The following is a 13,173-nucleotide window of genomic DNA, read 5'->3' as shown; positions in this document are numbered from 1 at the left end:
TTTTGCTTCAAAGGAGACACATTATAGAAGTCAAATGTGAGCAGAAGTACCACAATTTTTACAGTTGAAACTGGTGGCTTCCTGCTTTTTCAGGCAGGTTCTCCAGTATTACCACAAAATATAACAGACCAATAACTTGTTATAGGCTTTTATTTTAATGTGTATTCCTTTTCTTGTATCTTCTGTATTCTGTGCAAAGTATTAGATGTGCTGTAATTCCATGCATGTTGTAAAATAATGTTTTAGATTTATCTCTAAAATTAAACTGGGGTGACTCAACCCCAGTTGTCATTTCATAACCAGAGGTCATCAGGAATCACTCATAACCATTGCACACATGACTGTACACATGATCTGTTTTTATGACCCCAGCCTGAATGAATTCCCAATCTCATACATTGCATATGAGCATTAGCTTAGGTATGGGGGCTCTATCATCACTACATGACATCATGAATCAAGTAGCCATGTAATTATTATTACTGAAAACCTGAGTTCACATTTCAGAAGCTTACCATTAAGAAAAAGATGCTTTTTAAATTAGCTCCGTATTCACTCTATTGTACAGAGCAGTGATCTTAGTGGGACGGTAGGTTTATAGTATAACTGAACAGGAAGGTTACATTTGGGCCATGTTGCTCTACTTTCCATCACACTTAAGAGTATTTAGAACAGCTATTATTTTTTTTCAAAAGGCACAAAATCAATAGGGACTATAGTGCATAATGAAAAAGAGGAATCTTTAACTTTTTATATAAAGCTTTTATTATAAAATAGTGGCTGAAATCTAGAAAAAAAATTATTTGAAGAAAAAATATCCTGATCTTGTCAACAGATTACAGTGTGTAATGTCCCCTGGAAACCAAACAAGTAACACTGTGTATCTGTGAATTATCTGTCCAAATAGGAAATAAGTTATCCCCAAATAATTGAAATCCAGCAAAGCTCAATTTAAGCGTGCATTTAAGTCTTCTACTCCAAACTGTAATAGAGATTATTTGCTGTTTGTCTAACAGAGTGAATAACATAAAAGAAACAAAATGATAGAGGAAACTCAAAAGGAATGAAAAAATGCAAAATCTAAATAGTAATAAATCTTAAGTTGGTCCTATCATACTTCCCATGGGAAGGGATGTCTCCCTGTGTGTGGACCTGCACTTTGATTGAATTGATGGTCACTTCCTAACTGTCCACATAACTGCAATCAAATCCTAGGGCAAACGCACTGACCAAGGAAGCTCAGTCCATAGCTGTATTTTAGGATGAGCACTGATTTTTTACTATATGAGGTATCTTGAGCATAGTGTTCGCATTAATTTTTAGTCTGTAATCTGACTAGACTCACATGACATTCTTCCTCTTTCACCGTGTTCAAGCCCATGTTCCCCTTACAGATAAACTCACACACCACATACACTCACCACATGCTCACACAGAACACACATATGCATACGCACACATGCTCAACACCTTCAACAAATCAGTAGGTACGCCCCCAACCAAGCACTGAGGTTATAGCAATAAATTAAACAGACCAAATGTCTTGCCCTCATGGAGCTCACATCAGGAGTGTAGAAAGAGGATTTGAAGAAAATAGGAGTCTCGGTTTGGAAGAAAAGTAATGATGCTGCCCTTGGTGGCAGAGCTTACAGCTGCTGTGAACCCAGAAGACTGAATTCCCTGGACCCCTCTCTTTCCTATCTCTCCCCCCCAATAGGGAGGGATTTGAGACTTTCATCTGTTCCAATAATTCATCCAAATAACCCTTATCTAGAACAGTTCAAATGAACTCTATTATGTCTGATTAATCATTTGTGGGTTGGTAATTTACAAAATAAAAGACCCAATGGTTGGTACCAGGTATGTGAACAGACTCATCATTCCAGCATCCCTATAATCAAAAGGAGCACAGACTGAAGAGAGCTGGAAGCTGGCGATGGAAAGTAACTGTTTTACGACCTCCCCTAATCCCCAGCTGGATAGAACTGAAGATGTATAAAGAGGAAACAAACTGTGAATTCTGTGTTAGACATTTTGTTTTAAGAGATACTCTATACTTTCAGTTCATGTATATTCATTTAACAGAAGGTTGTTTAGCATTGAAGTTGAAAATACTTTGTTCATTTTAACAACAACAATAACAAAAAAGACACCAGAAACATGACCTGTTTTCTTCAAGGCACAGATATACTAAACACCCTTTCTTGCCTCCCATCCCTAATTGTAGTTACACACAGACACACACAAATAGTTCTGAAAAGGGCTAAATTTATTCTGTTGATATTCAAGAGATTATTTACAGTAGGATTCATTAACATAATGATTTTGTATATCTTCTCCTTTATTTTATATTTATTTTATCACTAGCAACAATAACAAAAGATACCAATAGAAATGAACCAGTCACAATAGACAGATGTCCAAATTTTCATTTTCTGCAGGGAAGGAAAGAGCTTAAAATCATGAGCTTCACTGATAAACAGTAATTGTAATAATGCTGGTAAGTGGAATAAAGGAGGGTTTGGATTTTCTCTCCTAGAGAATAAATTGGCAAGAACCAAAGAAGTGTCTCTGAAATCTCTTGTCCTTAAATGCTAAGATGGAAAAGACCTCCCTGCTGTTTTTGGTAGAGGTGTGCACAATGTTTTTAAGTTGGAGGGCTTAATTTCTTTTCATTGTTTCTCTCAGACGGCCACAGTTTCGTGGGATATCCGAACGTTGTACTCAACAGTACCTGAAGACGCAGAGCACAAAGCAGAAAGTTTACTGGTGAAAGAGGTAAATGTGATGCTTCCAATCCTTTCTTTTATAAAACTCTCTTTCCCTCAGGTAGTTATTAATACAACTTTATTATCATTGTCTTCCTCACCTTTTCAATAGAGATTAGTTGATGTCTTTCGATCATCATTGCCTGAAGATGTGTTCCATTTTCCTGTTAATCATTTTTCATTGTCTGCTGACTATTCAACTTTTGGAATTTTTTTTGTTTTGCTTTTACTTAACTTAAAAATTCCACATTAAGAAATGTTTTAGCATTCTTAATAGGCAGATTTAATTTTATTTTACTTATTTGGACTGAGTTATAGGCAAGGCCATACTATGTGAGAATTTTTTATACCAGAGTTCCCATTTTAAGAGATACAGTTCTTTCAAGTACTAACTATGAAAATATTAATGTGAACAGCTGTAAGGGACTGATAGAAGCATGTTGCTATATCATCTACTTGCATTTGAAGGATGTAGGGAAGGCCTACAGTACTGCTGCTTCTCCTAACCAGAGAGCAGGTTGCTTTAGGGCAGGGATTGGACTAGCACAGAACAGCTACTAGCAGGTGGTTATTGAATAAATAAATGGAGCCAATCCTTCCTTTATGGAAAAAGCAATGATAAAACTTAGCCGAGCACAGGTCAAAGTAAAAGTATTGAAGTCTAAATGCAGTCTTTAATCCTGAGAAAGTAGTGTATCCCAATTAGGATTTAGTTAAAGCCACACACAACAGCAAAACCCTTTCACAGCTCCGCAACATATTTGTATGAATATAAGTTAGCCTTATTTGTGTACCTATTAATACCAAGCTGAGTAATCATATTTTATATTATACTGTTCTTTTTTACATATACATGTGTGTATATGTATATGCATATATATTATATACTTTATATTGTACTATTTAATTCGGGTTACCTTTTGCCATAAATTTACCTGTTTATTTTTTTTTCCAATTCCATGATTTTATATTGATTTCCTAAAGTTCATATTAAATTACAGAGTCTGTCTTAAGGAGGTAGAAAAAAAGAAAAAGGGTGCAAAGTTAGATAACACCAGGTAATCTGAGTGTACTATTTTCATATTTACTAATAAAAATAATAAGTGTGATGTCAGTATTATAATATTTTATTTACAGTCTCCTTATAGGAAGTTTTGATATCTACTAGGGCATCACTGTTTAAAAAAAGAGGTGGCAAATTATTTTCTAATCAAGGAATTAGAATCATTAAGACTAGGTCTACAAAATCATGCAGTACATGTATGTTAACTTAGATAGGGTTTGAAATGTTTAGGACATTGAATTCCAACAGAATATTTAACCAGGTTTTCTTGCATGGTCTTCACAAAATATTGCACATTCTTCATAATGATCTGTAACACTGTTGTTAAGTTCATTTCAGTGTATTTTATAGTTTTGCTAAAAATAAGTGGAATGTTAAAAGTTCATTTTCTTTTCTTAGTGTCCATTGCTGCTATCTTAAACAAAACAAAAGCTATTAATTTTCAAATATGCATAACTAGCTTACTAACCTCTCCTATTCTAATAATTCTTATTTGTTTTAGATGTGTAGTTATATCATCTGCAAATAAAATTTCTTCTTTTCTAATAAGTATGTCATTTATTTAATTTTTGTGTTATTTTATTATCTAATGTCTTCAAAACAATGTTGAATAATAATGCTAATATTGGGCATCCTGTCTTATTGGTGTTTTATTATATTTTTTTTCTGGCATAAAAGAAGTGTCTAAGAAGGTCTTGGTCTCTACAGTCCTTATAAACACTTGCTACTTAGGTTTTGAAATGCATATTCAGTCTATTGATATAGCAGCTCTTCCACATGAATTTATAAAGCACTGTAATAGAATTAGTAGGTCGCTATCCTGTGGATCCACACTTGCATTTCTGGTATAAACTTTTTGTTCCAGTTGCATTATTACCTTCATACTCTACTACATTAGAATTGTTAATATTTTATTTAAAATTTTTGCACTAATATTCATGAATGGAGTCTGGCTGTTTTTTTCTTTTTTTCCCCCCTTTGGTATTAGAGAAATGCTAGCTTTAGACAATAAAATTGAGATAGTTTTCAATTTTTAAATATTCTGGAATAAACACATATCCAGTGAAATGAAACAGAGTATCTAGAAACATCTAAGTGCATATGGTTTCTTAATAAATGGGAAATATGGCCCTTGAAATTCTTTAGGGAAGAGTGAGCAATTCAACAAATACAAATTGGCTCACCATTTTAGATGAATATAAAGTTAGGATTCTCTATCTCACATTACATATAAAAATAACTCCATATAAATATTAAAAACATGAGTGATTAATTCCAGACATGTATAAAAAATTGTTAAAATGTAAGATAATATTTTAAGTGGAAAGTTATGAAAAATTTAAACAAACAAAAATTTTAATATTTATATGATAAATGGTACCATAAAGCCAGAAGACAATACTTAACCACAGAAATTATTTGCAACTCATTATATCTTTTTTTGCATACACACAGACACACATGCTCCTTAATAGACTGACTTGATGAGGATATTTTCACTGTTCACAGGTAGTATGTCCTTCATTTGACAAACTTGTAAGCTTTCTGCCTCGGTTTCTCCATCTTTAAATAGAGATATTAATAATCCCAATGTTGTATTTCTAAAACTAAATATAGCAATAACATGAAAACATTTGGAAAATAACAATTGGGGAGCAATATCTTTATCTGATCCTCCTAAGTGACTTAAAATCAACATCTATAACCACAAAAAATATCAGACACTTCCCTGATAAAACAAGCATCACTTCCTGCCACTGGGGCTTGGGGAGCAATTAAAGGATCTATAAATAGGATGAAGACTTCCTAAGCCAAAAACTTCTAGAGCAAAGTTTTCTTTTGAATACGTACAAAAGGATAATAGAAAGCCAGAAACACAGAACGCTAATTAAAACTAAGCTCTTGGTTTGGATTTTTGAAACAAAGAAGATGAAAGAGCAGAGACTTGAGAATGATACAGTGGCCTAAGAGGAGCGACGGTCTAGGGACCACTTCGCAGAATGGCTGAGAGAAATACTGACCCAGTAGTCAGGTAGCAAGTTACTCTGCCAACAAAGCCCTTGGCAGTTTCTGGAAATCAGTCAGCTGCAGGAGTAGAGCAATGATAAAATGAGGACTAAGTCGTGAATCCAAGAGCCCACATCTCAATTGGATCCAAGACTCCAAGTCAAGACATAAAATATTCCAGGATTTAAGATTTATGAAAACATTAAATAATAGAAGCAAATACCTGTCTGTCTGTCTATCTATCTATCTATCTATCTATCTATCTATCTATCTATCTATCATCTATTTACATACACACACACACACACACACACACACACACAATTATACACTGCCCTCATCAGATAGTACTAGGTTACTGAGGGAGGAAAATTTTAAGCAGAGGTAAACCTACAAGTAACATTGGAACTCTTCAGGCAGAATATCTTCTGCATACCAAAGTTAAAAATAGTTCAGTAGGCTATTAAGTTATGTATAAAATATTGCTTAATTTATTAAGAAACAAAATTTTGTGAACATGAAAAACAATACAATCAAATGAATATAATATTGAAAATGAAATTTCTTCCTCTTCTTCCTCTTCCACCATTTGGACCCAGACAAATGGTATACAACTAATCCAAGAGAAAATTATGTATATGCAAGGTAGAATTTGTATCATATTGAGAAGTAAAAGAGATATTAAAAAACTTGATTCCTAGACATAGCAAAGAAAATTATGCGGACAGAGGGATTGGCCATGATTTTAAATGTATTTCATGCTGCCCGTTTTTGTTGAAAGAAATATATCAAACTAGAATGAGATTTATCTTGGTTCAAGAAAACACAAGGAATAAAATTTTTACTTTTACAATTAAAATAACTTTGTCTTTTATATTTAATTTTAGACAGCATATTATGTACGGTGTTAAAGAAACAATTCTTTTGACCAAAATGCCTTTGTACTTTATACAAAAATTTTAAATCTAATATGTAAAATTATGTACACTCAAACTTACCCTGAAGTAAGAATAAATCTTTGAGTAAGTGATTCTGGGTTTGTTTGTTTTTTTGCATGTATAAATAAATTAAGTAAAAATGAAGGCTGTTTCCTGATTCTGAATCATTAGGTAGCAAATGAATTATTCTAATGTATTCATTAACTTCAGACCAGAGCATGATAAGCATGGTTTTGCTCACTGTAGAACAATGTCTTTGATATGACACCAGGGCTACATGTAAAAATTAATTCAGTGGAAGGTGCAGGGAAAATGCAACTATAAAAATCTCCCCAAATTAAAAAGTCACAGTTCTTTCTTAATAAAATTAGTGAGAATAAAATGATTTTGACTTTTTGTTTTAAAGAATGGGGTTCTTTCTTAATTCCCTGATAAAGGTCTTACTAGAGGCTAAGGGACTTTTCATTTTGTGTGTATTTTTTAAAAGTAAATTTATAAGTAAAGCCACTTACATATTGTGACTTCAAGAATTTAATGGAGTCTGGATGGAGTGGCTTAGTAATTGAGCATCAACTATGAACCAGAATGCCATGGTTCAATTCCTGGTCAGGGCACGTGCCTGGGTTGCAGGCTTGATCCCCAGTAGAGGACATGCAGGAGGCAGCAGATAAATGATTCTCATCATTGATGTTTCTCTTTCTCTTCCTCACTCCCTTCCTCTCTGAAATCAATAAAAAAATTACTGGAAAAATATCATCAAAATCTGTTATTATTCTATATTTAACTTAGTCATATATATATATATATATATATATGTATATATATATATATATATATATATATGATTTTATTTCTGTCATGGCCAGAACAAAGTGGATCACCAGATTTTCTTTATACTAAATGTATAACATTAAAGATAATAAGCATATGAAAGTTCATTAAGGTAAATTAAAATGCATTTTCTTTTCAGTGGCATTAGGATAAACTATATATAAAAAAACACTGATGAAAACAAAATGGTTTTGTGGTTCACTTTAACAACTGTGAAGAAATTATTTTCTAGTTACCAAAGACCCTAGAATAATATAGTCTAGTTTCTAAATATGCAAAACTGTTCCAATTGTAAATTGGCTTCCCCTTCTCCACAATAAAAAGTATCCTATAATGTTTGGTGATAAATAGTTAAAAAGAAAGAAGTGCAAGTTGGAGACCCTGGAGTGCTAGAATAATAAAGAAACCACTTTAAGTTTTCACCTAATATTTCAATTACAACCCAGATTTTATGCCTTTCATGAGAAGAATGACTAGATCATAATATTACCAAGGTTTTAGTACCATCCATTATTTATATCCTGACAGATTACTTGTGAGATGTAGCTAGGAAATTAGTGTGTCTGGTCCCAGGTCAGGCACAGGTGTGATTTATAAAAGTCTAATTTCAACCACCTCAATTCAACACATTCTGAAAAAAAAAACACACAAATATATTTATCCACTTTCAATTTAGAATCAACAACAACAACAAAATAAAACAATTTAGGCTATTCTATAATTCAAAGTGAGAAAATAGTTTAAAAATTATTTTTCTTATGGTTGTAATTTGATATGACATTCTGTTTTGTGTTCCACATGCATTATTTATATACATGCTAACACTACCTAATATCAAGTAATATTTTTTACAACCAAACCCAAATCCATTGAAAAAGATTGTACCATGATTTCTGAAACTGAGTGATATCTATATTTGCATAATTTATTTTGTCCAACCCCATTATTTTTCATTCTTTCCCAAGAGTGTAGTATAAGTATTTTTAAAATACCATTAACTTATTTTTATACTGCAGAAATTATTGAATTTTGAAGGGATTCATAATATGATCCAATTAAAGAAAAAAATATTTTCGGTGCCTTTTTTCCCTCTAAAATATCAATGTATTGAGTGCCCACATGACCTGGTTTGCAGGAATAGTTTCATGTTCTACTTGTTGGCTTGGTTAACAGCATCACCTTTGAATTTGAAGTGTTTCAATATGGATAATTATCCAGCAACCCTTTCAATACATAATTTGCCTAAATTCACCCAATTTCATGATGCTACACTTTCAAAATTTATACAATAGCCATATTTACTCCTAAACTTTATATAAAAAATGGCATGAATATGAAAGTTACCACAATCTGTTTACAAATACCGAATTAATCCCAGTGGTGATTAAGGGCTAAAATGAACACCTTTTGTGGTTGCATAAATCTTTTGGGCAAGAAAGTAGCCATGTAATTAAATAAACCTGTATGGCTAGAAAGAAAAACAAGTTTGCATCTACAAAGCCATTTATTACCTGCTTATTACTCTGTGGCCAGAATCTAATAGCCATTTTCAGAGATGGACAAATTATATTGTCAAACCAAAATTGCTCTTTGAGTTGGTAACATGATTTGAATTGATTCTAATGATTCTCTAAAGAGGAGAGGGAGAAATGAAATATTTTATTTACGGTAATCTGCTGCTCTTTACAATTGCCCAATCTTTTCTAAAATATTTAGAGTTCGAGAACTTTCAAGGTGTCATGTTTAGTAATTTCTAAGGGAAAAAAGATATACAAGATTCATTCAATCAACAAATATACATTGAATATCCCACTATAAATAAAACTCCAGCCTGGAGTTGATATTTCCCTGCCCATTTCAAAGGTTGTGTCCACTTGAGTGAAAGCTGGAGGGTGATCTCTTTTACTCGACTTCACTGTATAAAGCTAGGATGCTAATGCTTTCAGTTCAGAGACAAACAGCATGACAAGGACTGAGCCACACTGTTAATCCGGTGGATTGAGGGATTTAGGCTCCCCGCCTTTACAGATTCCATGCTATTCAGTGGATTCATGTGGGACCCTGGAACCTGCATTTTAATTAGCAACCTCAAAAAATTCAGGAACACAAAAGAGTTTAGGGAACACTATCCTAATGACATAAAAGCCTTTATGTATGTTGACTTGGCTCAGCTTTTTTGTACCTAAATGCCACAGGCAGAGATGCTAATATAAAGGCTAAACAAGCAAACATAATTAATGAATAGCCCAGCTGGTTGGCTCAGCAATTGAGCATCAACCCAGGAACCAAGAGGTTGCCAGGTTGATTCCCAATCAAGGCACATGCAGGGCTTGTGAGCTATGCTTCTGTCTATTCCTCTCCCTTCCTCTCTATCTAAAAATCAATGAAAATATATTTTAAATAAATAAATAATAAGTAAATGAATAAATTACTAAAACGTGAATTGGGTCATTACTGTTTGGAAAAATTAACTCGCTCAGCATACTTCACCTTTGAAGTAGACTGTAGCAGCCTCCATTTTAAAGGGGATAAGGAGTTGATATTTTGAAACTGGTGTTGTGGGATTGGTCATTAGCAAGGAGAAAATGGAGCAATTGCCTTATGGTAACAAGCACAGTTGTAGCCTGTGACTTTGAATTTGCAACAGGTCACTTCAGCTTACATTTTGGACAGAGAGGAGTTGTAGTCATAATTATCATAGTTCTTAATGATCTTCTTAGAGTGACTGTGTGGGCTGGAACAAAGAATAGAGAGTAATTTTCCATGCATAACATTTCCAAGATGCCATAGCTATGTATGGGAAGCATTTATGTGTTTGTAAAATGCATTGGCTTTCTCAGAATCAGAGAAATCACAGATTCAGAAGGATTCTTAAGGGTTATCTAGTGTAACCTTAATTCTCATCTACCCACCACCAGATACATTAAATCTGGCCCATAAATTCATAAATGACTTGATTCAAACAAGATTCTTTGATAATCAGAGCTAATACATCTTCCCAGAACTATGCTTTTATAAATCAGGAAAAACAAGTTATCATCAACTGTTGTGAATGTGAATTATAGATTGAGTCAAACTGAAAAACTGATTTTTAAAGCAACTATTGATTATTTGCCCTATGCTAAGAGCTTTATAGGAATTGTGTTATTTGACCCTATTAAAGTTGGTATTATTTAGACAGATAAGGAAATTTAGAGTTGTTAAGTTACTTAATTGAGCTAACACCAAAATTAAAAACCAGGTCTGTCTGATTCCAAGACAGAAACAGAAATGCCATAAAAACATCTGGAATGATGGTCCAGTGTCTGCAATCATCATGCAATTCATAAATTAGCTGAATGAACTTTGAGAGTCAGACAAATCCAGTTTGAAATCACGTGTAGGATCTTGAGCAAACTTCTGAGGTTCTCTTTGCCTCTGTGATCTATAAGATGGGAATCATAAAATATCTTTGAGTGTTTATTAAGATGATATATAAAGTGCCTAGTAGTACAGTATCTAACAAGCACTTGCCTCTCCAAGACAAACAAACAAAAAGAGGTAGTTCTTTAATATAGCACACTAATATAAGAAAGTAAGTACCACATTCATTTTTGGCCAGTGAAATTCAGGATTACCACATCTCAGATTTATTCAGTTAAGCCTGTGGCACATTATGGATATTGTGTGTAATATGAATGAGTAGACATGTTTATCGTTTATCATGCTTAAAAATAGCTACTATCCATAACAAGAAAAGACATGTAAATCAATGCATTTCTGGAAAACCTCCAGATCAGAAAGTATAGAGATAGATATAATGGGGCAGAAATTTCTAATTTATTCCAATATTCTAAACTAGAGGCCTGGTGCATGAAATCTGTGCGCTGGGGCTGGGGGTCCCCTCAGTGGGATGTCTGACTGCCAGGTTAGGCCCGATCCCACAGGCATTATCTGCTAACATATTGCACAATTTTTTTGTGTATTTATTAATCATGTTTTCACAAAGGGATACATTTCAAGAGGGAATGACTTTTAGCCTCTTGATCACTGATGGGTTTCCATCACTTAGAACACCCCCAGGCACATAATAAGGGCTCCATAATGTTTGTTGAATTAATTAATTGATGACTCCAAAACTAGGAGTCTGGGTTAATAAATTATTCTACTTTATTGTACTTCTTTAAAGTGGTCATAGAATTTAGAAAGCAAATTTAAAAATCTTTAGAATATGCCATTATGTGAACAAAAAACTATTTGAATTCTAATATATACTTACAGGGGAATGAGGTAAAGCTATGTATCAGAAAAAAAGATTAGAAGGGAATGCAAAAAGGGAGTGGGTTTTATGCTTTTTGTTTTATGTTTAGAATATGTTTTATTTCATTCGAGAACTCTAGCAAGGTATTGAGAAAGGAATGTAAGTGAGAGAGGGTAAGAAAGAACTATAATCATGAATGTTCTGTCTCTAAGGCTTGGGATACTATGGGCCTATATGCTTGTTACCTGAATCCCTGGCATCCTTAAAGGAACATGGAACCTGTTAGCCAAGGATCATATCAAGACTCAGTTTTCGTCTTATATTCAGAAACATGTGATCTGCAGAACTGGCTCAGGAATTGGCAAGTTAAGAAATTTAATATTAGCTAAATATTCAGTTTTGTTCACATCTCTCCCAGTCTGGTCATTACAGATCTCCTGAATTCTCTTTTATTCATCTGTTGGCCTTGTTGCTGTTTTGTTTTTAAGCTCTTCTCTTCTCCTGCAGGCCCTGCCCTCATCCTCCTACTCCTGTCTTTGTCCCAGTCTTATGTATTATTTCACCCTCAGTCCCTGGTTTGTGTGTGGGTGTTTCCCTGAACAAATAAACCTATGGTGCTAAGAAAGTTCAAGGCCAGAGAAACCCATAGCAACTGAAGACTCCTAATCCCTCTCCCCTCTTCCTGCATATTCTGTGCATCTTGAGCCAGGTGCCTGCATCCTGGGTTCCCCATCAACCTTTCTACACCATCCACTGGGCCATCCCCTCTCACTTTCTGTTTCGGCAAAAGCAGTGCCAGCGCTCTCTGTTCTGCAGCCCACTGCACCTTCAGTTGATTGTTGTCACAAAGAGATCCTGCCTATCCCTTCTTGGTCACAAAAGCAATCACAGATCTTTATTCCTCACATTGCATCAAGTTTATTGCTCCTCATACTCCCACTGATGCTAGAAGACAAAATTTCCATCTAATCCTAGCAGCAGCTTAATCCCCAGAGTCATATAATTCCAGAAACAAAAGGAATCTGAAAGCCACCTAGTGAAATCTCAATTACCAACCCACAGTAATGGGTTGATAAGTGCATGGTAGGAGTTTGAGAAATATGTGCAATCAGTAAATACTATAAAATCATTCACTACAGACCACTATAATATAACTAGTGGCCCAGTGCAGGAATTTTTGCACATTGAAAGGAGATGAGTTAGAAGAAATATTTTAATATCACTATTCACCCTTTATAATAGAAGTGTCAACCAAATTCACAATCGACGATGACAGATCGAAACACACACATGCAATTGGTGCCAGCGACAGCTTTATATAGAGAG

At 34.0% G+C, this 13,173-nt stretch overlaps 1 protein-coding gene across 11 annotated transcripts in view; it reads left to right on the top strand.

Moving 5' to 3' along the window:
• The window catches only part of DOCK10 (dedicator of cytokinesis 10), a 211,883-nt gene that overhangs the window by 100,498 nt on the left and 98,212 nt on the right, over positions 1-13,173 (top strand). For all 11 annotated transcript variants that reach the window (XM_059703345.1, XM_059703346.1, XM_059703348.1 and 8 more), the window contains exon 3: positions 2,689-2,778. In XM_059703345.1, coding sequence (XP_059559328.1) covers positions 2,689-2,778 — 90 coding nt within the window. The remainder of the gene's footprint in view (positions 1-2,688; positions 2,779-13,173) is intronic.

This window comes from Myotis daubentonii, chromosome 7, assembly GCF_963259705.1.
Source record: "Myotis daubentonii chromosome 7, mMyoDau2.1, whole genome shotgun sequence".
Taxonomy (NCBI): Eukaryota; Metazoa; Chordata; class Mammalia; order Chiroptera; family Vespertilionidae; genus Myotis; species Myotis daubentonii.
The sequence above is the reverse complement of the archived record's forward strand: the minus strand, read 5'-3'. Positions and strand labels throughout refer to the sequence as shown.